Source organism: Pseudophryne corroboree, chromosome 11 (genome assembly GCF_028390025.1).
Source record: "Pseudophryne corroboree isolate aPseCor3 chromosome 11, aPseCor3.hap2, whole genome shotgun sequence".
In the NCBI taxonomy this organism is placed as follows: Eukaryota; Metazoa; Chordata; class Amphibia; order Anura; family Myobatrachidae; genus Pseudophryne; species Pseudophryne corroboree.
Genome location: NC_086454.1, coordinates 76,773,061 through 76,798,974, shown reverse-complemented (window position 1 = coordinate 76,798,974; position 25,914 = coordinate 76,773,061). Strand labels below are relative to the sequence as shown.

The window sequence follows — 25,914 nt, the reverse complement described above, 5'->3', positions numbered from 1 at the left end:
GCAGTTCTGCCCTGTCCGAATGGAAAATCAGATATGGGCTTTTATACGATAAAGCCGCCAATTCTGACACTCTCCTGGCTGAAGCCAGGGCCAGTAGCATGGTTACTTTCCATGTAAGATATTTCAAATCCACCGATTTGAGTGGCTCAAACCAATGGGATTTGAGAAAATCCAAAACTACATTGAGATCCCACGGTGCCACTGGGGGCACAACCGGGGGCTGTATATGTAGTACTCCTTTTACAAAAGTCTGGACTTCAGGAACTGAAGCCAATTCTTTCTGGAAGAAAATCGACAGGGCCGAAATTTGAACCTTAATGGACCCTAATTTGAGGCCCATAGACAATCCTGTTTGCAGGAAATGTAGGAATCGACCCAGTTGAAATTCCTCCGTCGGGGCCTTCCTGGCCTCACACCACGCAACATATTTTCTCCAAATGCGGTGATAATGTTGTGCAGTCACCTCCTTCCTGGCTTTTACCAGGGTAGGGATGACCTCTTCCAGAATGCCTTTTTCCCTTAGAATTCGGCGTTCAACCGCCATGCCGTCAAACGCAGCCGCGGTAAGTCTTGGAATAGACACGGTCCCTGCTGAAGCAGGTCCCGTCTTAGAGGTAGAGGACACGGATCTTCCGTGAGCATCTCCTGAAGTTCCGGGTACCAAGTTCTTCTTGGCCAATCCGGAGCCACGAGTATCGTTCTTACTCCCCTTTGCCGTATAATTCTCAGTACTTTTGGTATGAGAGGCAGAGGAGGAAACACATACACTGACTGGAACACCCACGGTGTTACCAGAGCGTCCACAGCTATTGCCTGAGGGTCTCTTGACCTGGCGCAATACCTGTCCAGTTTTTTGTTGAGGCGGGACGCCATCATATCCACCTTTGGTTTTTCCCAACGGTTCACAATCATGTGGAAGACTTCTGGATGAAGTCCCCACTCTCCCGGGTGTAGATCGTGTCTGCTGAGGAAGTCCGCTTCCCAGATGTCCACTCCCGGAATGAACACTGCTGACAGTGCTATCACATGATCTTCCGCCCAGCGAAGAATCCTTGCAGCTTCTGCCATTGCCCTCCTGCTTCTTGTGCCGCCCTGTCTGTTTACGTGGGCGACTGCCGTGATGTTGTCCGACTGGATCAACACCGGCTGACCCTGAAGCCGGGGTTTTGCCAGGCTTAGAGCATTGTAAATCACTCTTAGCTCCAGTATATTTATGTGAAGAGACATCTCCAGGCTTGACCACACTCCCTGGAAGTTTCTTCCCTGTGTGACCGCACCCCAGCCTCTCAGACTGGCATCCGTGGTCACCAGGACCCAGTCCTGTATGCCGAATCTGCGGCCCTCTAACAGATGAGCACTCTGCAACCACCACAGAAGAGACACCCTTGTCCGTGGAGACAAAGTTATCCGCTGATGCATCTGCAGATGCGATCCGGACCATTTGTCCAGCAGATCCCACTGAAAAGTTCGTGCGTGGAATCTGCAGAATGGAATCGCTTCGTAAGAAGCCACCATTTTTCCCAGGACTCTTGTGCATTGATGCACAGACACTTTTCCTGGTTTTAGGAGGTTCCTGACAAGTTCGGATAACTCCTTGGCTTTCTCCTCCGGAAGAAACACCTTTTTCTGAACCGTGTCCAGAATCATTCCCAGGAACAGCAGACGTGTCGTCGGGGTCAATTGAGATTTTGGAAAATTCAGAATCCACCCGTGCTGTTGCAGCACTACTTTGGTTAGTGCTACTACGTCCCCCAGCTGTTCTCTGGACCTTGCCCTTATCAGGAGATCGTCCAAGTAAGGGATAATTAATACGCCTTTTCTTCGCAGAAGAAACATCATTTCGGCCATTACCTTGGTAAAGACCCGAGGTGCCATGGACAATCCAAACGGCAGCGTCTGAAACTGATGACAGTTTTGCACCACGAACCTGAGGTACCCTTGATGTGAAGGGCAAATTGGGACATGCAGGTAAGCATCCTTGATGTCCAGGGACACCATAAAGTCCCCTTCTTCCAGATTCGCTATCACTGCTCTGAGTGACTCCATCTTGAACTTGAATTTTTGTATGTACAGGTTCAAAGATTTCAGATTTAGAATAGGTCTTACCGAGCCGTCCGGCTTCGGTACCACAAATAGTGTGGAATAATACCCCTTTCCCTGTTGTAGGAGGGGTACCTTGACTATCACCTGCTGAGAATACAGCTTGTGAATGGCTTCCAATACCGTCGCCCTGTCTGAGGGAGACGTTGGCAGAGCAGACTTTAGGAACCGGCGAGGGGGAGACTTCTCGAATTCCAACCTGTAACCCTGAGATACTACCTGCAGGATCCAGGGGTCCACCTGTGAGTGAGCCCACTGTGCGCTGAAATTCTTGAGTCGACCCCCCACCGCCCCTGAGTCCGCTTGTAAAGCCCCAACGTCATGCTGAGGGCTTTGCAGAAGCCGGGGAGGGCTTCTGCTCCTGGGAGGGAGCTGCTTGGTGCACTCTCTTACCCTTTCCTTTGCCTCGGGGCAGATATGACTGTCCTTTTGCCCGCTTGTTCTTATAGGAACGAAAGGACTGCGGCTGAAAAGACGGTGTCTTTTTCTGTTGGGAGGGGACCTGAGGTAAAAAGGTGGATTTCCCGGCTGTTGCCGTGGCCACCAAATCCGATAGACCGACCCCAAATAATTCCTCCCCTTTATACGGCAATACTTCCATATGCCGTTTGGAATCCGCATCACCTGACCACTGTCGCGTCCATAAACTTCTTCTGGCAGATATGGACATCGCACTTACTCTCGATGCCAGAGTGCAAATATCCCTCTGAGCATCTCGCATATAAAGAAAAGCATCCTTTAATTGCTCTATAGTCAATAAAATACTGTCCCTATCCAGGGTATCAATATTTTCAGTCAGGGAATCCGACCAAACCACCCCAGCACTGCACATCCATGCAGAGGCGATGGCTGGTCGCAGTATAACACCAGTATGAGTGTATATACTTTTCAGGGTAGTTTCCAGCCTCCTATCAGCTGGATCCTTGAGGGCGGCCGTTTCAGGAGACGGTAACGCCACTTGTTTTGATAAGCGTGCGAGTGCCTTATCCACCCTAGGGGGTGTTTCCCAGCGCGCCCTAACCTCTGGCGGGAAAGGATATAATGCCAATAACTTCTTTGAAATTAGCAGTTTTCTATCGGGGTTAACCCATGCTTCATCACACACTTCATTCAATTCCTCCGATTCAGGAAAAACTACAGGTAGTTTTTTCAGACCCCACATAATACCCCTTTTTGTGGTACTTGCAGTATCAGAGATATGCAAAGCCTCCTTCATTGCCGTGATCATATAACGTGTGGCCCTACTGGAAAATACGTTCGTTTCTTCACCGTCGACACTAGATTCGGTGTCCGTGTCGACCGACTGAGGTAAAGGGCGTTTTACAGCCCCTGACGGTGTCTGAGACGCCTGGACAGGTACTAACTGGTTTGCCGGCCGTCTCATGTCGTCAACAGATTTTTGTAACGTGCTGACATTATCACGTAATTCCATAAAGAAAGCCATCCATTCCGGTGTCGACTCCCTAGGGGGTGACATCACCATTACCGGCAATTGCTCCGCCTCCACACCAACATCGTCCTCATACATGTCGACACACACGTACCGACACACAGCAGACACACAGGGAATGCTCTTATCGAAGACAGGACCCCACTAGCCCTTTGGGGAGACAGAGGGAGAGTTTGCCAGCACACACCCAAGCGCTATAAATATATAGGAACAACCCTACAGAAGTGTTGTTTCCTTTATAGCAGCTTAATATATCAATATCGCCAAAAAAGTGCCCCCCCTCTGTTTTTTTACCCTGTTTCTGTAGTGCAGTGCAGTGCAGGGGAGAGTCCTGGGAGCCTTCCTCGCAGCGGAGCTGTGCAGGAAAATGGCGCTGTGTGCTGAGGAGATAGGCCCCGCCCCCTATTTCGGCGGGCTCTTCTCCCGGTGTTTGTGAGACCTGGCAGGGGTTAAATACATCCATATAGCCCCAGGGGCTATATGTGATGTATTTTTAGCCAGAACAAGGTATTATCATTGCTGCCCAGGGCGCCCCCCCCCAGCGCCCTGCACCCTCAGTGACCGCTGGTGTGAAGTGTGCTGACAACAATGGCGCACAGCTGCAGTGCTGTGCGCTACCTCATGAAGACTGAAAAGTCTTCTGCCGCCGGTTTCTGGACCTCTTCACTTTTCGGCATCTGCAAGGGGGTCGGCGGCGCGGCTCCGGGACCGGACTCCATGGCTGGGCCTGTGTTCGATCCCTCTGGAGCTAATGGTGTCCAGTAGCCTAAGAAGCCAATCCATCCTGCACGCAGGTGAGTTCACTTCTTCTCCCCTAAGTCCCTCGTTGCAGTGAGCCTGTTGCCAGCAGGACTCACTGAAAATAAAAAACCTAATAACTTTTTCTAAGCAGCTCTTTAGGAGAGCCACCTAGATTGCACCCTGCTCGGACGGGCACAAAAACCTAACTGAGGCTTGGAGGAGGGTCATAGGGGGAGGAGCCAGTGCACACCACCTAGTCCTAAAGCTTTTATTTTTGTGCCCCGTCTCCTGCGGAGCCGCTAATCCCCATGGTCCTGACGGAGTCCCAGCATCCACTAGGACGTCAGAGAAATATATATATATATATATATATATATATATATATATATATATATATATATATATATATATATATATATATATATATACACACACACAATATCGCCAAAAAATGCCCCCCCTCTCTGTTTTTTACCCTGTTTCTGTAGTGCAGTGCAGGGGAGAGCCTGGGAGCCTTCCTAGCAGCGGAGCTGTGTAGGAAAATGGCGCTGTGTGCTGAGGAGATAGGCCCCGCCCCCTATTCCGGCGGGCTCTTCTCCCGGTTTTTCTGAGACCTGGCAGGGGTGAAATACATCCATATAGCCTCATGGACTATATGTGATGTATTCTTTTTAGCCAGAAAGGTATTAACATTGCTGCCCAGGGCGCCCCCCCCAGCGCCCTGCACCCTCAGTGACCGCCGGTGTGGTGTGCCTGAGCACAATGGCGCACAGCTGCAGTGCTGTGCGCTACCTCATGAAGACTGAAAAGCCTTCAGCCGCCGTTTCTGGACCTCTTCTTACTTCGGCATCTGCAAGGGGGTCGGCGGCGCGGCTCCGGTGACCCATCCAGGCTGTACCTGTGATCGTCCCTCTGGAGCTAGTGTCCAGTAGCCTAAGAAGCAAATCCATCCTGCACGCAGGTGAGTTCACTTCTTCTCCCCTAGGTCCCTCGTTGCAGTGAGCCTGTTGCCAGCAGGACTCACTGAAAATAATAAAACTATCAAAACCTTTACTCTAAGCAGCTCTTTATGAGAGCCACCTAGATTGCACCCTGCTCGGACGGGCACAAAAACCTAACTGAGGCTTGGAGGAGGGTCATAGGGGGAGGAGCCAGTACACACCACCTAGTGGTCAAACTTTTACATTTTGTGCCCTGTCTCCTGCGGAGCCGCTATTCCCCATGGTCCTGACGGAGTCCCCAGCATCACTAGGACGTCAGAGAAATCAAAAGATCCTTATCAAAAGATCCTAATGAAACAGCAAAAATTTAGAGCAAGATGTGAAGCATAGCCTTGTGAAGCACACAGCCTGTTAGGGAATTGGCTGATAATCACTCATGCCCCTTTCACATCGCACAAATAACCTTGTATTGACCAGGTATATTGCCAGGTCGGCAAGGGGCACTGCAAAAGGGTCACGCCCGAAATCCAGGTCATTTGTCCCAGTAATTCAACCCGAGTTATAAGAAGGGTTATTCCCAGGTCAGCCACCGTGCGAACAGGTTACCAGACTCGATGCAACTCGGTACTCGTTCATCTCTGCGCTGCTTCGCCCTTGCAGTGATGTCATCTCACAGCACCCCCTCCGCACCTGCCCCATCCCTGGATAGCAACCCGACCCGGCATATTGCTAGGACGGGATTGTGGTGTGTAGGGACCAATGCCAGGTCCCACCCAGGAAGGACCAGTTTCCAAATCCCAGGTGGGACCCGGCGTTGCAATCTGAAAGTGGTATCAGTGAGATTTGTCTAGTGCTATAGAAGGTCTGGACAGTCACAGACCACAGTTCCAAATTATATAATCCATCATTTAAACATTTAAAGCTAGTGTAGGCATGGTCTTCAAACGTAAAATAGGACAAACAGAAATGTTAATCACAAAGTCTAACAATAAAAGGAATATTTTATTTTTATTATACCTGAGCATATTGTTCACAGTCATCCTTTTCAAATAGCTTTATTCCAATAACCTCTGGCCAGATGAAGATAACTCATCACCTACACAGAGTAGAAAGAGCCACACACAGACATGGGAAAGGCTACAAAGTATAAAAGTCATGTCACACAGATAATAGGTTTGTGTAACAGCCACTGTCGCCTGTACACAGTGAGGCAGCAGTATTGGGAGCGGCACAGATATTCACAAGAACTCAGACAAGAGATTCAGCCATTATAACCCACATACATGATGCACTGGTCCCTTCTAAATAGACTGGTGTTCTTTAATGGCTTTGCAACTTCCCTGATAATGCTGCAATACAAAGTGTACTAATGTGATCCAATTGCCATGACAATTGAAGTGTGCCTGTTCCTTACCAACAGTCATCCTATCAACATAGTCATTCCAGGAGAAAAAATAAAGAACAAAATGCAAATATTCATCCATAGAGTGGGGAAACATGACAAACTCAAAGCAAAAATCACTGCGTCTTTGCATCTTGGATAGATCTGCCTGCCTGTGGTCACCACACATCCTCTCCTCCATTCACATCCTGGTACCTCCATGCAGCAGAGAATGACATGAAGAAAGGAGCAGTCAGGTGATTTAAGGAGGGCAGTGGGAGGTTTAAGCTGCTGGAGACAAAAATCACAATTTCGCCACAAGCTCTAGGTATACTTAGACATCTGTTTAGCCTTGTCCAAGCTATAAAGGGGAGAATGGGGATAAAAAGGGTATGAGTTTGTAAAACTGCAGATTTTTCTATAATATTTAAAGTTGTATAACAAACATGACACTTTTGCAAAACCCATACCCTATTACATTCCCCCTATGCAGTGTTTAAGGAGAAAGAACTGGACTGGAACTGTGGGCTGCCCCAGAGCAGTCCAGATGTTGCTTACAAAGCGCACTGCAACATAACTTGGGTGTGGGCGACACCGGGTGGTCTTCAGTATGCCGCCGGCCGGGATCCCGGCAACCAGCATACTGGCGCTGGGATCTCGACCGCCAGCTTTCTGACACATTCTCCCTCTTGGGCAGGGATGGGGAACCTTCGGCACTCCAGCTGTTGTTGAACTACACATCCCAGCATGCCATGCAACCGTTTTAGCATGGCCAAATAGCAAAACTGTATCAAGGCATGCTGGTATGTGTAGTTCAACGACAGCTGGAGGGCCGAAGGTTCCCCATCCCTGCTCTTGGGGGTCCACGAGCCCCCTGGAGGGAGAATAACTAGCGTAGCGTGCCACAGTGGCCTCAGCATAGCGAGCCCGCAAGGGGCTCATTAGCACTCGCCCAGCTGTCGGTAAGCCGGCAGTCGGGATCTCGGCACTGGTACGCTGGGACACAAGATCCCAGCCGCCGGCCACTCGTACTACACCTGGTGATACCAAACACTTTATTCACTAGTTACCGGAGCCTGCTATCATTACTCTGTGCTATTGGGGACAGTGCTGCTTCCCCTATGTACATTTACTCACATTCCAACATTTGTACTTACACAACGTTCTTGCTGCAGCCACCATTATAACGAATTAAATACAAACAGGGTACACCTGGACAAGCGGGACTGAATACAAGATGGACAGGACTTCAACTGCTAATGGCAGAAAAGGTCATGGCTGGCAGCTCTCCTCCCTGGGATGGATGGGATGCCATGAAACAATAAGTGTAGTGCTCACCCAGAGATGAAGTCGCAACAAGATTAGAATGTATCAACGTCCCAAGTCTCCCACCTAGTCCCTACATGTTATAGCATAAACCCCAAATGGAAATATAGCTCTCCTTTAAACTGGCAATCTGAAAAATAGGTCTGATATAATGCCTTGCACATTTTTTGTAAATGCCAAAAATAAACCTATGACACCGGGAATGTACAATTTATCCCTACATGACCTCCTCCCACAAGCGGAAGGGGGGAGAGTTTAAATCAAACAAATATAGTGGAGGGGGGGGAACAGAACACACAACTAGCAAACTGCAGTCAAACTTTGGCTTTTGAAAGTGAGAAATGCAAAAAATCTTTACATATACTGAAAATATATCAAAGCTTTCCATGCTGTACTATAAAATTTCCCGATAAGTAAAAAAATTAATCCTGTATCAATTGCAAGAAGCAGATGCAATTATGCAAGATTTCTTAGGTATGAACATCTGCTTTGAATAACATCCTGTGGAAAACCGGCTTCTCCAACTAAACTAAAAACAGAAAGACTTGAATCCACAGGACTCTGAAGAATGAGGTTGAATGTAAATCGGCTTCGTTGCCATACAGAAGCCACCTCTGCTGCTGCAATAGTCAAGTCTTCAGTGGATATTGACGAAGGGTCTTATGCCAGTAAATGATTTCCACTGCCATCAAACCTGCACTTCAAGCATGTTTATTACGTATGGTGATCCCTCCTTCTATCTCAATTTGTTCATAAAGCCATTTGCGGTCACATCTGCATTCCACGCCGCATTTGTTAGAGCCGCATTTTCTGCACGAGTAGAAGCAGCCCATGCAGTCTTCGTCCAAGCAATCACAGAGATCCATCCCATTGGCTAGGAGAATCCCGTGGTTATCGTAGACCTTGTTCTTTGACGGTATGAGTTGCCTGTAAAGATAAAATGTTTATACATGTTACATTGTGAATTTCTATGGGAGGAGCAAGAATCGGGGTACGCCAACGTTCTGGGGAGCTGTCGTTTTACCAATGTAAGAGACCAAATCAACTAAGTGTGTGGTCTCACTGGAGCCTTGCGGGATGTTGCCGGTACTAAGAATTGCTTGTACATAAAAAAAAAAAAAAAAAAAAAAAAAAAAGTGTGGCCAAGAATAAGCAGACCTTCCATCCGAGATGGTCCAGCAACCCTCCCCGCTGGCAAACTAGAATCCTATTACGTACGCCCCTTAATGTTGAAGGCATATTAAGTAGGGAAGCGGACATGGTTTTGAATAATCATTTTTATACAACTGATGAGTCTACATTTAAAAATAATAAAAAAAAAAAAAAAAGTGCAGTTTATTACTTTGGAAAACAACTTCTTAAATGAAAAGTCACCTCTGCCACTATTTATTTATTGTGACCCATTCAGTGGAAGAATAAATTGTTTCATTTGTTTATAACTCCTTTCTCGGTTCACATTTTACTAGCTCTGTACAGCGAGTGTTTACATGTTTTAGTAACATTTTGTTTTTACTATTCTTCATACGTATTCATTAACAGCTACAAAAAGGTAAGAAATACAGATATTTAAGTGGCAAATTGATATGCCCTATAGCAGTGATGGCTAACCTGGACACTCCAGCTGTTGAACTACACATCCCAGCATGCCCTGCATCAGTTTTAGCATGGACAAATACCAAAACTGTAGCAGGGAATGCTGGGATGTGTAGTTCAACAACAGCTGGAGTGTCAAGGTTAGCCATCACTGCCCTATAGCAAGGGTCTTCAATCTGTGGCCCTCCAGCTGTTGTGGAACTACACATCCTAGCATGCCCTGCCACAGTTTTACTATTAAGACATGCTATAACTGAGGAAGGGCATGCTGGGATGTGTAGTTCCACAGCAGCTGGAGGGCCGCAGGTTGAAGACTTATGCCCTTTAGCAATTCTTTATAAAATGCTCAAGTATGGACTTTAATATAACCACCAGCAGGGGAAAAGCTACTAGAATATTTATATACTAATATATGGCAAATCGAAAACTGAAATCTACTTCTTATTAGTAATGAAAATAACCAATATCTAGAATCAATACAACTTGTGACCAACAAGAGAAACTCCACTACCACAAATCACGCAAGTCAGAGAAATGATTGACAGAAAACTACATCTCTCACCCCACCATACAAATACTGCTGGGCTGTTATTGTATTTAATAGAGTTATTGCAGGAAGCCTCCTAGGCACTGACAATCAGTAAAAGATGTCTGGTGTCATATCGCCATCTAGTGGCATAAAAGAATATTTTGCTAAACAAAGTCAAGGTAAAAAGTACAAACTCTTTTGAACAGGCCAGTAGACAAAACACAAGGGAGCAGTAAGAGGAAACTCTATTCAAGAGGCTGGTACGGAACATGCAAAGACAGTCAACTAGCTCAAACCTACATCTGCAGTGAACAATGTATGGTGTACAACTTGAAAGTGTGACAAATCTGTATTATGAACTGTAGTATCCGGCTGGCAATCCCGCAGTGTACATGGCCGGCTAGTGCCTTTAGACACTAATTGGGCACCTAAATTGGACAACTAAATTAGGAGTACTTGGGAAGGGGGATAAGCAACTTGGCTATTTCAAGAAAGTAAAACTTGCCGTTCAACACTGGAATTTATTCAGTGCTAGAAAAAACAAAACCAGACGTGGGGGTGGTGGATGGGAACAGTGTTAGCAAAATATCTGCTAAAGCGTATTACTACGCACTATAGACAGCGGAGGATTCACTTTTTAAATATGAGCGTGTCCTACAGGAGTCAGAGGGGCAGATGTATTAAGAGAACAAAAAGGGTTTTGTGTCTGCACACTGATAGGTTTTAGAATAACCAAAGAAAGTCCTTAAAAATTCAATCTATATAATTAGATTGTATATGGGGGTGCTGCCACATTACAGTAGGGTCAATACATTAAACAGAAGAAAAATAAAGTACTGTAGTATTGGGCACACTATTAAATTGTATTTTAATTATTTGATTTTTAAAATATAAAACTTTTAACATTCTGTTTTCACAATTGAAGTGAACATAAGTGAAAAAAATAGGAGGTTAAAATCAGACTTACAATGAAACACAAATGTGAATTTTAAAAATATAGAAAGTGAAAAATAGTTTCAAAGAAAATAGCTATGTCCACTGATAATATCTGTCTGGCTTATCCAGTAAAGTCCAATAACTAGTATTGTTAGGTTAGAAAATATGATTAAATGTGACACTAACAAATAGCACCGTCAATTACAGGTAGTGTATTGCATTCAATTCAAAATCACTATTATATGTATGTCACTGGTAAGTATACACAATATGATACTGAATTCAATGATCAGAGTATAAAGGAGGTAAGTATTTATTTTAGTGTAAGTGTATGTCACAACTCCTCGACCAATCTACTGAAGGTTCAATGATCTAGGTATAACAAGGTAAGTGTTTGTTTAGATGTAGGTAAGTATAAGTCACAAGTTCTCAGTTGATCCACTGATAATATATGTTATGTACTGGATTCAATAACCTGAATATAACAAAAAGGTAAATACATGTCACAAATTCACAGTTGATCTACTGACACTAAGTACAATTGATCATAATTTCTGAATTATATTACTGTGTTATCACCTTCACTTATCACTGCTTTATCACTTCTCCATGCTTAATACATCTGTCCTATTGTCCTGTGTGTGTGTGCGCCTCAGCAAACAATGAAATGGTATTGGCCAAGGCATACACAGGACTGACTCACCGAACATCCTGCAGTGCCCATCTCCCCCGCCTATCACCGCCGGCAGCATGTCTAGGCACCTCCCAATAGCTCCTTCTCCCTGCCAGCACGCTGCTCTGACTCCAAGAGTCAAACTGCCTGACCGTGCCGTGAGACGGCGGCTGCCTCCCTGCACACAGCGCGATGGTCGCAGATGAACATGCAGAGGTATGGTCTATGGTCACTAAAGAACCTTTGTATAAGACAGTTTACGCATCTGACTTGTTTTCATATTTTACAAAGAAGAAACGGTTTTAAGTAATTTTAATCAGCAGCTTGACATTTTTCATATAACAGGGCTATTAAGCATTGCTGAAGGTGGTCTGCCTGTTTCAGCTGCCCGCACTTAATAACATAAATCACTGTATACTTTGCAGACATGTATTGCTCACAAAATAATGTAACACTATAAAATACTTGGATGTACTTTGCCCATAACCACAAATTTAGAAAGCAGTTACCTTTACTGCCACCACATGGATGGCGATGGTATGATTAATAAATGTGTACGAACACATGGATTGAAAGTTTTGGGGTTGGCATGTAGTCTGCTTCTTGGCAGGTATATATCTAATAATGTCACTTTAAAGGTCCTAGGCAGGTTACATACTTAAAGAGATATATCTATGCAGACTGACAAAATGTCGACATGTGAGAATGTCAACATTTCATGCTGGTGACTTACGTTCTACTGGCAGCTTCAGCTGAATATACCGGGTCACGGTGATCATGCAACTATCATTTCTGGGTCAGACCAGCGGCTCTGTGGCATTTCAGTAAGCATATTTCTCCTAACCCTATTCCCTATCCATATTCCACCCTCTAATCCTAGGATCCCCCCACCCTGAAGCCTAACCCTAATGTTGACATTCTGCCAATATTGACATTTCAGACGAGGAAAAGCACTCTGTTTTCTGGGGGCACTCTTCTACAGTATTAATAATTCGCTTTTCAGTGGGTTAAATAACGAGTTTTATGGTAAGAACTTACCTTTGTTAAAACTCTCTGCAAGGTACACTGGGCTCCACAAGGATAGGACATTGGGGTGTAGAGTAGGATCTTGATCAGAGGCACCAACAGGCTCAAAAGCTTTGACTGTTCCCAAGATGCATAGCGCCGCCTCCTATATCACCCCACCTCCCTGCACAGGAGGTCAGTTTTTAGTTAACCAGCCCAATGCAGTAGCAGGAAAAGAGACAGTTAGTAGCCACAAACACCACATTCTCACGACAGGAGAAGTGTCAGTGGCTAATGCCATACCAACCCAAAGAAGTCAAGTGCGTCAGGGTGGGCACCTTGTGGAGCCCAGTGTACCTCGCAGAAAGAGTTTTAACAAAGGTAAGTTCTTACCATAAAACTCATTTTCTGCTGCGGGGTACACTGGGCTCCACAAGGATAGACACTGGGGATGTCCTAAAGCAGTTCCTTATGGGAGGGGACGCACTGTAGCGGGCACAAAAACCCGGCGTCCAAAGGAAGCATCCTGGGAAGCGGCAGTATCGAAGGCAAAGAACCTTATGAACGTGTTCACTGAGGACCACGTAGCCGCCTTACACAATTGTTCAAGAGTCACACCACGGCGGGCCGCCCAAGAAGGTCCAACAGACAGAGTAGAATGGGCAGTAATGTGAGCAGGAGCTGACAGACCAGCCTTCACATAAGCAGGTGCAATCACCATTCTAATCCATCTGGCCAAAGTGTGCTTGTGAGCAGGCCAGCCACGTTTGTGAAAACCAAACAGAACAAAGAGAGAATCAGATTTCCTAATAGAAACAGTTCTCTTCACATAGATACGGAGAGCCTGTACCACATCCAAAGACTGCTCTTTGGGAGACAAGTCAGGAGAGACCAGGGCCGGAACCACAATCTCCTGATTAAAGGTGGAACGAAGATACCACCTTAGGTAAATATCCGGGACGAGTTCGAAGAACCGCCCGGTCATGGTGAAAAATCAGATATGGGGAACTACAGGACAAGGCACCCAAATCCGACACTCTTCTAGCGGAGGCAATAGCCAGCAAAAACACCACCTTAAGGGAAAGCCACTTAAGGTCAGCTGAGCCCAGAGGTTCAAACGGAAACTCTTGCAACACCTCCAACACCCCTGACAAGTCCCAAGGAGCCACAGGCGGGACATAGGGAGGTTGGATACGCAACACACCCTGAGTAAAGGTATGAACATCAGGCAAGGTCGCAATTCTTCTCTGAAACCACACCGACAAGGCAGAAAGGTAAGGCAGAAATATGAACCTTGAGGGAGGCCAGACGCAGGCCTAAGTCTAGGCCCTGCTGAAGAAAAGCCAAAAGTTTGCCTGTACTAAACTTGGAAGAGTCATAATTGTTAGATGCGCACCAAAGTAAGTAAGAATGCCAGACCCCATGGTAAATCAGAGCAGAAGCCGGTTTCCGGGCCCGCAACATAGTTTTAATGACCGCCTCAGGAAAACTTTAGCCCTCAAGACGGAAGCTTCAATAGCCACGCCGTCAAAGACAGTCGGGCCAGGTCCTGGTAGACACAGGGGCCCTGAACGAGGAGATCTGGGCGTTGTTGAAGTAGAATCGGACGCTCGGACGATAGGCCTTGCAGGTCTGAGAACCAATGCAGTCAGGGCCACGCTGGAGCTATGAGAAACAGGATTCCTCCTTCTTGCTTGAACTTCCGAATTACCCTGGGCAGGAGTGACACCGGAGGGAACACATACGGCAGCGGAAAGTTCCATGGCACCGCCAGCGCATCCACGAATGCTGCTTGAGGATCCCTTGTCCTTGCTCCGAGACGCCATCAGATCCACATCTGGAAGGCCCCACCTTTCCACTATGAGTTGAAACATCTGGATGGAGGCCCCACTCTCCGGCGTGTACGTCCTGACGACTGAGTCCGCGTCCCAATTCAGGACTCCCGGAATGAATATTGCCGATATGGCCAGTAGATGGCGTTTCGCCCATTGAAGAATCAGTAAAACTTCCTTCATTGCCAAGCGGGTGCGAGTGCTGCCTTGATTGTTTATGTAAGCCACTGTTGTGGCGTTGTCCGACTGTACTTGAACAGGACGGTTTTGTATTCAATGCTGGGCCAGGTTCAACGAGTTGAATACCGCCAGCAATTCCAGAACGCTGATCGGGAGGAGAGACTCCTCCTTGGTCCACCGACCCTGAAGGGAGTGTTGCTCCAACACTGCGCCTCACCCCTTAGACTGGCATCCGTCGTCAACAGGACCCAGTCGGATATCCAGAAGGTACGGCCCCTGCACAATTGTTGGTCCTGGAGCCACTAGTACAGCGACAGACGGACCTCCGGAGTCAATGAGATCATGTGAGACCTGATCCGGTGAGGCAGGCCGTCCCACTTGACCAGAATCAGCCTCTGGAGGGGGCGAGAATGGAATTGAGCATACTCCACCATGTCGAATGCTGACACCATGAGGCCCAGCACCTGCATCGCCGAATGTATCGACACTTGCGGATGAGAGAGGAAGCAACGAATCTTGTCCTGAAGCTTCAGGACTTTCTCCTGAGACAAGAACCACCGCTGGTTGTGAGTATCCAATATCGCTCCCAGGTGCACCATGCTATGAGCAGGGACCAGGGGGACTACTTCCAGTTGATGAGCAACCCGTGGGCTTGTAGAAACCGGACAGTCAGATACAATTGACGTAGGAGAATTTCTGGGGAATTTGCCAGGATCAACAAGTCGTCCAGATACGGTAGGATCCTGACCCCTTGACGGCGGAGTTCCACCGTCATCATCATAACTTTGGTGAAGACTCGCGGAGTCGTGGTTAAACCAAAAGGTAACCCCCGAAACTGATAATGGAGGTCAACCGCAAACCTCAGGTATTGCTGATGCGACGCTGCTATAGGAATATGCAGCTAAGCATCCTGTATATCCAGGGAGACCATATAATCCCCAGGTTCCAAGGCCAGAACAATAGCGCAAAGGGTTTCCATACGGAATTTGGAGATTCTCACAAACTTGTTCAATGCCTTGGAGGTGGAGAATGGGCCGGGAGGACCCATTCGGTTTCGGGACTAGAAACAGCGGAGAATAGTACCCCTGGCCCCTCTGAGCAAGAGGCACCTGTACTACCAACTCCTGTGTCCAGGAGGGCCTGTACCACCGAATGTAGAGTCTTTGCCTTCACCTGATCCGAAGGGACGTCTGTCAGGCAAAATCGGCGAGGGGGACGGTTTTTGAAGGCTATGGCGTAACCTCGAGAGACGATTTCCCGTACCCAGGCATCTGAAGTGGTCTTTAACCATTCCTGGGTATACTCTAGAAGCCGGTCCCCCAGGGGGAGGCCCGCCCCGTCATGCGGTAGGCTCATCGGTCTTGGAAGCTGGCTGATGGGCAGCCCAGGCTCTTTTGGGCTTCGGCTTACCAGGTTTGGAAGTGCGGGCCTGTTTGTGGTACGCCTGACCTTTTGCTTTACCTGAAGGACGAAAGGAAGTACTTTTAGCCTTCGGCACAGAAGGAGCGGTACTTAGCAGACAGGCAGTTTTGGCAGTAGCCAAATCAGCCACTATCTTATTTAAGTCCTCCCCAAACAGAATATCTCCCTTAAAAGGGAGTACCTCCAGGGTTTCTCTAGAATCCAGATACACGGACCAGGATCTCAGCCACAATATCCGGCGGGCCAGAACTGACGTAGTAGAAGCCTTGGCTGCTAGAATACCGGCATCAGAAGCCGCCTCTTTAATATAGTGAGAAGCTGTGACAATATATGACAAGCACTGTCTAGCATGGTCAGAAGAGATTTCAGCTTCCAACTCTAGGTCCCACGCTTCAATAGCTTCTGCAGCCCATGTCGCTGCAATAGTGGGGCTTTGTGCAGCACCCGTGAGGGTGTAAATCGCTTTCAGACAACCCTCCACACGTTTATCCGTAGGCTCTTTCAGAGACGTGACGGTAGTGACCGGTAGAGCGGAGGAAACCACCATCCTTGCCACATGCGAGTCCACGTCTCCCAATTTTTTGACAACTCTGGCGCGAGGGGATAGCGAGCCAGCATCTTCTTGTGAGGCGCAAACTTCTTCCCTGGATTTTCCCAGGATTCCTGACGTATATCCACCAGGTGATCAGAATGAGGTAAAACTTGTTTAACCACCTTCTGACGCTTGAACCTATCTGGTTTCTTAGGAGGGACGGATGGCTCGGGATCATCCGTAATCTGTAGAATCAACTTAATAGCCTCCAAAAGATCAGGAACATCCACTTGCGAACTACCCTCCCCATCAGAATCTGTGGGGTCAGTGTAAGCATCATCTTCATCAGACGAGGTGTCAGTGACAGCAGTGGATTGTGAGGAGGTAATAGCTCGCTTAGAGGACTCCTTGGTCTTAGGCGAGCGAGGGTCAGACTTTTTAGTAGTCAGAGACTGGTTCAATTTCTTCAATTGGGTAGACAAGTTATCTGCCCACGGCGGGATAGCCGCGGGGACCACATACGGTTGAACCGGCATAGGAGGTCCCGTAGGGGGCGTTAGTTTAGTAACTAGCGTATTCAGAAGCGTGGAGAAAGCGGCCCACGGCGGGTCATTATGGACCCTCGTTGCCAAAGTCCCACTAGGGGGCAAAGAGCCCACAGAACCAGAGCCCTCAGCTGCTATATTATCCTCATGGGGATCTGTGGCGTCAGCAACACCGGTAGTGTGTTCAGCCCCAGAACCGTTCCCCTCAGATGCAGGCATGATATAACTTGCAATATCAGGTAACAGTACAATTATCAGCAGCACAATACCTCTTGCCCAAACCCCTGCGCAGTGTAGTCAGCACAAGCAGGGATATAGGAGAGATATGGTGACTAAAATCACAGAGAAATACAATTACAGTATATCTTGTGAATATCCTATATTACAGTATTATAAACCTGACGCACCAAGCCCCCTCAGGTTATAGAATATAGGGATAGCAAGTTGAGTGAGAGACCCGAAATGAAATTCACCCTGCAAGCTAATGCACACACATGTAGTCACAGTTGTACAATGCAGAGGTTATTACAAACAATAATACTGCACTGGACCAGCTTATATATAGCTATGTAGTCAATAGATATAACTGCACAGTAAAAAAAACATTAAAAAAAAAAAAAAAAAAAGCTGGATGTATATCACAGGGCACTTGTACCAGAGAACCCTGACTAAATGCACTTTTTCTTAACTATTACTGTCTAAACGACCTGTAGAATACTTAAGTGTCTTGTAAAGTCACAGCGCTGACTGACTATCAGGCGGCTTTACAAAGGAGGATTTGCCCAAGCAGTCCCAGGAACAGTGTAGCTGAGAGAAATGGCGCCCAAACACTGATAGGGAGACACATATATGCAGCTCCAGTGCGGGAACATTTACTGTAAATGGCGCCCTGGGGCTGGGGGAGGGGCTCCATCTAAGCCTTATCCCCCTGCTGGTAAAACCACCTGGTACTGCGGGCTACTTGTAAAAATAAGATTTTACTTACCGGTAAATCTATTTCTCGTAGTCCGTAGTGGATGCTGGGGACTCCGTAAGGACCATGGGGAATAGACGGGCTCCGCAGGAGACAGGGCACTTTAAGAAAGAATTAGGAATACTGGTGTGCACTGGCTCCTCCCTCTATGTCCCTCCTCCAGACCTCAGTTAAGGAAACTGTGCCCGGAAGAGCTGACAGTACAAGGAAAGGATTTTGGAATCCAGGGTAAGACTCATACCAGCCACACCAATCACACCGTATAACTCGTAATAAACTTACCCAGTTAACAGTATGAACAAGAACAGAGCACCAGATAAACCTGATGCAACCATAACATAACCCTTAATTAAGCAATAACTATATACAAGTATTGCAGAAGAAGTCCGCACTTGGGACGGGCGCCCAGCATCCACTACGGACTACGAGAAATAGATTTATCGGTAAGTAAATTCTTATTTTCTCTAACGTCCTAGTGGATGCTGGGGACTCCGTAAGGACCATGGGGATTATACCAAAGCTCCCAAACGGGCGGGAGAGTGCGGATGACTCTGCAGCACCGAATGAGCAAACACAAGGTCCTCCTCAGCCAGGGTATCAAACTTATAGAACTTTGCAAAGAAGTGTTTTAACCCGACCAAATAGCTGCTCGGCAAAGCTGTAATGCCAAGACCCCTCGGGCAGCCGCCCAAGAAGAGCCCACCTTCCTTGTGGAATGGGCTTTTACTGATTTTGGAGGCAGCAATCCAGCCGCAGAATGAGCCTGCTGAATCGTGTTACAGATCCAGCGAGCAATAGTTTGCTTTGAAGCAGGAGCACCCAGCTTGTTGGGTGCATACAGGATAAACAGCGACTCAGTTTTCCTGACTCCAGCCGTTCTGGCTACATAAACCTTCAAAACCCTGACTACATCTAGTAACTTAGAATCCTCCAAGTCACGAGTAGCCGCAGGCACAATAGCAGTGATCGCGCTGAGCCAAAAAAAAAAGTGGGTCCCAGGGACCCCTCACTTCTAAAAATTGGGGTCCTACCGGTTTTTTTCTGGGTCACATTGGAATGAAGGTTCGTATTAATCTTAATCTTGTTTGGACACTACAAAAGTGTTGCAAGGTGAAGGTGATGGGGTGACAGTGCTGCTGGGCTGTGTAGCATGCAGGACACCCTGCACCACAGGTGTAACTAGACATTTTGGTGGCCTTTGGCAGATAGTGAATTGGTGCTCCACCTACCAGACTGCAAAGCACAGGCGATGCGCGCCGAAGGCACGTCATTTTTTTTTTAGGGGTGTTGCTTCATGGGGACGGGTCGTGACCACATAATAGTGCCACTTCACATTACACCACACAGTAGTGCCGCTTATACACATTGCACCAGGTAAAACCTCCTATACACACTGCGAAAGAGCACTTTATACACTTTGCTCCAGGTACAGCACGTTATACACTTTGCGCCAGGTACAGCACGTTATACACTTTGCTCCAGGTACAGCACGTTATACACTTTGCTCCAGGTACAGCACGTTATACACTTTGCTCCAGGTACAGCACGTTATACACTTTGCTCCAGGTACAGCACGTTATTATACACATTGCTCCAGGTACAGCACGTTATTATACACATTGCGCCAGGCAGAGCACATTATACACTTTGCGCCAGGCAGAGCACATTATACACTTTGCGCCAGGCAGAGCACATTATACACTTTGCTCCAGGTACAGCACGTTATTATACACATTGCGCCAGGCAGAGCACATTATACACTTTGCGCCAGGCAGAGCACATTATACACTTTGCGCCAGGTACAGCACGTTATTATGCACATTGCGCCAGGCAGAGCACGTTATTATGCACATTGCGCCAGGCAGAGCACGTTATTATGCACATTGCGCCAGGCAGAGCACGTTATTATGCACATTGCGCCAGGCAGAGCAGATTATTATACACATTGCGCCAGGCAGAGCAGATTATTATACACATTGCGCCAGGCAGAGCAGATTATTATACACATTGCGCCTGTTAAAGCACATAGAATCCACGAATTACCTGTAAAAATCAAATTATACTCACAAACAATCCAGTGTCGGCCCTCTTTAACGTTGTAATCCAGGGACTTGTTTAAAATAAAACAAAAAACGAATAACCCGAACCACGCACTTCAAGGGGTTCCATGTTTACACATGGAACCCCTTTCCCCGACTGGCGGGACCCCCATGACTTCTGTCAGTGAAGGTCCCTCCAGCCAATCAGGGAGCGCCATGTCATGGCACTCTCCTGATTGGCTGTGCGAAGTTAATTGGGGTCACCCACAAGAGTTGCCCCAATTAACAGTGTCAGCAGCCCCCTCTATCACACTAACGCCGGACCCACAGCGTTCTCTCTCCGTCTCTTCTTCTCTCCAGCTCTCTCCTTTCTCTCCCCCCAAACTATCAGGCAATTCAGCTGTTAGTGGTCGGCTGTGTTTTTCTCCATCACCACAGGTTATGTGGGGATTCACCACATAACCTGTGGTGATGGGGAAAAACACAGCCGACCACAGCTCCAGCCCCCCTCCCTCCGAAGACGCCAGCCAGCCAAGGAACCTTTACAGCGCCTGCAATTACTGACCACTTAGTCTCCCGGCGGGAACCCCGGACACCAGTCAGCAAACCAAGGCATAGTGACTGACACGCGTCACGGCAGCATCTATACATTACCGCCACCAAGTTCACCGGATGGCCATAGCGGACAGACTCACGGGATTCGAGCGCACCACCTCAGCAGGGATCGGCGTCCGTGATCTAGTGGCTAAAGCTGGGCAAAGTGACTGGGGCTTCCCGCAGTGCTGTCTGAGGCAGTGGCCGCGCTGCTGCTCTTGCTTTGAGAGAACACATCAAAAGGCAAGAGCGGCAGCGCGGCCACTGCCTCAGACGGCACCGCGGGAAGCCCCAGTCACTTTGCCCAGCTTTAGCCACTAGATCACGGACGCCGATCCCTGCACATTGCCAGCACCTCTCATCCCTGTGACAATCCCCGTCCCACCGATACACTTACGGACACCGCGAGTCAGCTGGCCTCCGCAAGCAGCCAGGCGCCAAAGAGGAGGGGAAACTGGCTCCACCTCCTCTTTATAGCATTCACCACGAGGCCAGCATGTCAGTCAAACAAATCCCCCTTACGGATTTGCGGAATGAGGAGCGCGTCCCCGGGGACCCTCCCACTTTGTACACTGGAGTCCCGTGTCTTCAAAAACGGGTAAAAAACGCGCCATAGCGCGTTTTTGCGATCACTGCAATAGGTTGGTTCAAATGGAAAGAGGACATCAATTTTGGCAGAAATTGCGGACGAGTCCGTAATTCTGCCCTGTCCATATGGAAAACCAGATAGGGGCTTTTGTGACAAAGCCGCCAATTCTGACACGCCTAGCCGAAGCTAAGGCCAATAGCATGACCACCTTCCACGTGAGATATTTTAACTCCACGGTTTTAAGTGGCTCAAACCAGTGTGATTTCAGGAAACTCAACACCACGTTAAGATCCCAAGGTGCCACTGGTGGCACAAAAGGGGGCTGAATATGCAGCACTCCCTTTACAAACGTCTGAACTTTAGGAAGAGAAGCCAGTTCCTTTTGAAAGAAAATAGATAGGGCTGAAATCTGGACCTTAATGGACCCCAATTTTAAGCCCAAAGTCACTCCCGACTGTAGGAAGTGAAGGAAACGGCCCAGCTGGAATTCCTCCGTAGGGGCATTCCTGGCCTCACACCAAGCAACATATTTTCGCCATATACGGTGATAATGTTTAGCCGTCACGTCCTTCCTAGCCTTTATTAGCGTAGGAATAACCTCATCCAGAATGCCTTTTTCTGCTAGGATCCGGCGTTCAACCGCCATGCCGTCAAACGCAGCCGCGGTAAGTCTTGGAACAGACAGGGCCCCTGTTGCAACAGATCCTGTCTGAGAGGCAGAGGCCATGGGTCCTCTGTGAGCATTTCTTGTAGTTCCGGATACCAAGTCCTTCTTGGCCAATCCGGAACAATGAGTATTTTTCGCACTCCTCTTTTTCTTACGATTCTCAGCACCTTGGGTATGAGAGGAAGAGGAGGAAACACAAACTGACTGGAACACCCACGGTGTCACTAGTGCGTCCACAGCTATCGCCTGAGGGTCTCTTGACCTGGCGCAATACATTTGTAGCTTTTTGTTGAGGCGGGATGCCATCATGTCCACCTGTGGCAGTTCCCATCGATTTGTAATCTGTGTGAAGACTTCTTGATGAAGTCCCCACTCTCCCTGGTGGAGGTCGTGCCTGCTGAGGAAGTCTGCTTCCCAGTTGTCCACTCCCGGAATGAACACTGCTGACAGTGCTTGCACGTGATTCTCCGCCCAGCGAAGAATTCTGGTGGCTTCCGCCATCGCCACCCTGCTCCTTGTGCCGCCTTGGCGGTTTACATGAGCCACTGCGGTGATGTTGTCTGACTGAATCAGCACCGGATGGTTGCGAAGCAGAGGTTCCGCTTGACTTAGGGCGTTGTATATGGCCCTTAGTTCCAGGATATTGATGTGCAGACAAGTCTCCTGACTTGACCACAGACCCTGGAAATTTCTTCCCTGTGTGACTGCCCCCCACCCTCGGAGGCTAGCATCAGTGGTCACCAGGACCCAGTCCTGAATGCCGAACCTGCGACCCTCGAGAAGGTGAGCACTCTGCAGCCACCACAGAAGAGACACCCTGGCCCTGGGGGATAGGATGATCAGCCGATGTATCTGAAGATGCGATCCGGACCACTTGTCCAACAGATCCCACTGAAAGGTCCTCGCATGGAACCTGCCGAAGGGAATGGCCTTGTATGACGCCACCATCTTTCCCAGGACTCGCGTGCAGTGATGCACAGACACCTGTTTTGGTTTTAAGAGGTCTCTGACCAGAGTCACGAGCTCCTGAGCCTTCTCCGTCGGGAGAAAAACCTTCTTCTGGTCTGTGTCCAGAATCATGCCCAGGAAGGAATCAGCTGCGACTTTGGAATATTCAGAATCCAGCCGTGCTGTTGCAACACTTCCCGAGAATGTGCTACGCTGATCAGCAACTGCTCTCTGGACCTCGCCTTTATGAGGAGATTGTCCAAGTATGGGATAATTGTGACTCCTTGCTTTCGCAGGAGCACCATCATTTCTGCCATTACCTTGGTAAATATTCTCGGTGCCGTGGACAGACCAAACGGCAATGTCTGGAATTGGTAATGACAGTCCTGTACCACAAATCTGAGGTACTCCTGATGAGGTGGATAAATGGGGACATGCAGGTAAGCATCCTTTATGTCCAGAGACACCATAAAATCCCCCTCTTCCGGGCTTGCAATGACCGCTCTGAGCGATTCCATCTTGAACTTGAACAGTTTCAGGTAACTGTTCAGGGATTTTAAATTCAATATGGGTCTGACCGAACCGTCCGGTTTCGGTACCACAAACATTGTTGAATAGTAACCCCTTCCCTGTTGAAGGAGGGGAATCTTTACCACCACCTGCTGGAGATATAATTTGTGAATTGCCGCTAACACTATTTTCCTCTCTATGGGGGAAACTGGCAGGGCCGATTTAGAAACATAGAATTTGACGGCAGATAAGAACCACTTGGCCCATCTAGTCTGCCCCTTTTTTAATTTATCCTTTAGGCAATCTCAACCCTTTTTTAACCTTAATTCTTTGTAAGGATATTCATATGCCTGTCCCAAGCATGTTTAAATTGCCCTAGTCTTAGCCTCTACCACCTCTGATGGGAGGCTATTCCACTTATCCACTACCCTTTCTGTGAAGTAATTTTTCCTTAAATTTCCCCTGAACCTCCCCCCCTCCAATCTCAATGTATGCCCTCGAGTTTTAATACTTCTTTTCCTTTGAAGAATGTTTCCCTCCTGAACTTTGTTAAGACCCTTGATATATTTGAAAGTTTCTATCATGTCCCCCCTTTCCCTTCTCTCCTCCAAACTATACATGTTTAGATCTTTTAGCCTTTTCGGGTAAGTTTTGTGATGTAGGCCATGCACCATTTTAGTTGCCCTTCTTTGTACACTCTCTAATGTATTTATATCCTTCTGGAGATAGGGTCTCCAGAACTGGACACAGTATTTCAGATGGGGCCGTACCAATGACCTATACAGTGGCATTATCACTTCTTTTTTCCTGCTACTGATTCCTCTCCCTATGCAACCAAGCATCTGACTTGCCTTTCTCATTGCTTTCCTGCCTTCAAGTCACTTGAAATAGTGACTCCTAAATCTCTTTCCTCCTCAGTAGTTTCCATTATAGTACCCTTGATACTATACTTAGCCTTTGGGTTTTTGAGACCCAAGTGCATGATTTTGCATTTTTTAGCATTAAACTGTAGTTGCCACGTTCTTGACCATTTCTCAAGCCTACCTAGGTCATTAATCATTTGTTTGACCCCTCCCGGTGTGTATACCCTGTTGCATATCTTTGTATCATCTGCAAAAAGGCATATCTTACCTTCAATACCATCTGCAATGTCACCAACAAAGATATTAAAGAGAACTGGACCAAGTACAGATCCCTGGGGTACTCCACTGGTAACATTTCCCTCCATAGATTGCACTCCATTAACTACGACTGTCTGTTTCCTATCCTGCAACCAGGTTCTTATCCATTTAACTGATTTATAATCCATCCCCAGGCTTTCAAGTTTATTTAGCAGTCTGCGATGTGGGACAGTGTCAAATGCCTTACTAAAGTCTAGATATGCTACATCTACAGCTCCCCCTTGATCTATTATTTTCATCACAGAGTCAAAAAAGTCAATAAGATTTGTTTGGCATGATCTCCCACCAGTAAATCCATGCTGTTTTGGATCCTGTAAGTTGTTTGATTTAAGATATTCCACTACTCTTTCTTTTAATAGTTTTTCCATTACTTTCCCTACTACTGATGTAAGGCTTACTGGTCTGTAGTTACTTGCTTCTTCCTTGCTTCCACTTTTGTGCAGTGGAACTACATTTGCTCTTTTCCAGTCCTCTGGAATAGCACCTGTATTTAGTGACGGGTAAAATAATTCTGTTAAAGGTGTAACCAGCACATCTTTTAGCTCTTTGAGTATCCTTGGGTGTATCCCATCTGGTCCCATTGATTTATCCACTTTTAGTTTTGAAAGTTCTGTTAGGACCTTCTCCTCTGTAAATGTATTTTCATCTACCTTATTTTTATGAATGTCCTTGCAACTTAACTGTGGCCCCATCCCTTCTTCTGTAATAAATACTGAGCAAAAATAATTATTTAGGTGATCTGCTATTGCCTTGTCTCCCTCCACCAAATGCCCACTCTCTGTCTTAAATCTTATTATTCCTCCATTTGATTTTCTCCTTTAACTTATATACATAAAAAAAGTTTTGCCCCCTTTATCTACTGACTGGGCCATTTTCTCCTCAGCTTCTGCCTTTGCACGTCTAATCACTTTCGTAGCATCCTTCCGTCTGTCCAGATACACCTCTTTGTCGTTATTATTTTGAGTCTGTTTGTATTTCCTAAAAGCCATCTTTTTTGCTTTCACACTAGTTGATACTTCTTTTGTGAACCACATTGGCTTCCTTTTCCTGGTGCTTTTCCTAACCATTTTGATACAAAAGGTCTGTTGCACTTAGTATTGCACTTTTCAGTTTTTCCCACCTCTCCTGCACTCCTTCCAAGTTCCTCCAGTCTGCCAATGAATCACTTAAACATCTCCCCATTTTTGCAAAGTCAGCATTTCTAAAATCCAACACCTTTGTTTTTGT

General features: G+C 47.2%; 1 protein-coding gene across 2 annotated transcripts in view; it reads right to left on the bottom strand.

Annotated features, from left to right (window-relative positions):
* Positions 1–6,215: 6,215 nt before the first annotated feature.
* The window catches only part of ARL14EP (ADP ribosylation factor like GTPase 14 effector protein), a 29,543-nt gene continuing 9,844 nt past the window's right edge, over positions 6,216–25,914 (bottom strand). For both annotated transcript variants that reach the window (XM_063944425.1, XM_063944426.1), the window contains exon 3: positions 6,216–8,866. In XM_063944425.1, coding sequence (XP_063800495.1) covers positions 8,641–8,866 — 226 coding nt within the window. In that variant the 3' untranslated portion in view covers positions 6,216–8,640. The remainder of the gene's footprint in view (positions 8,867–25,914) is intronic.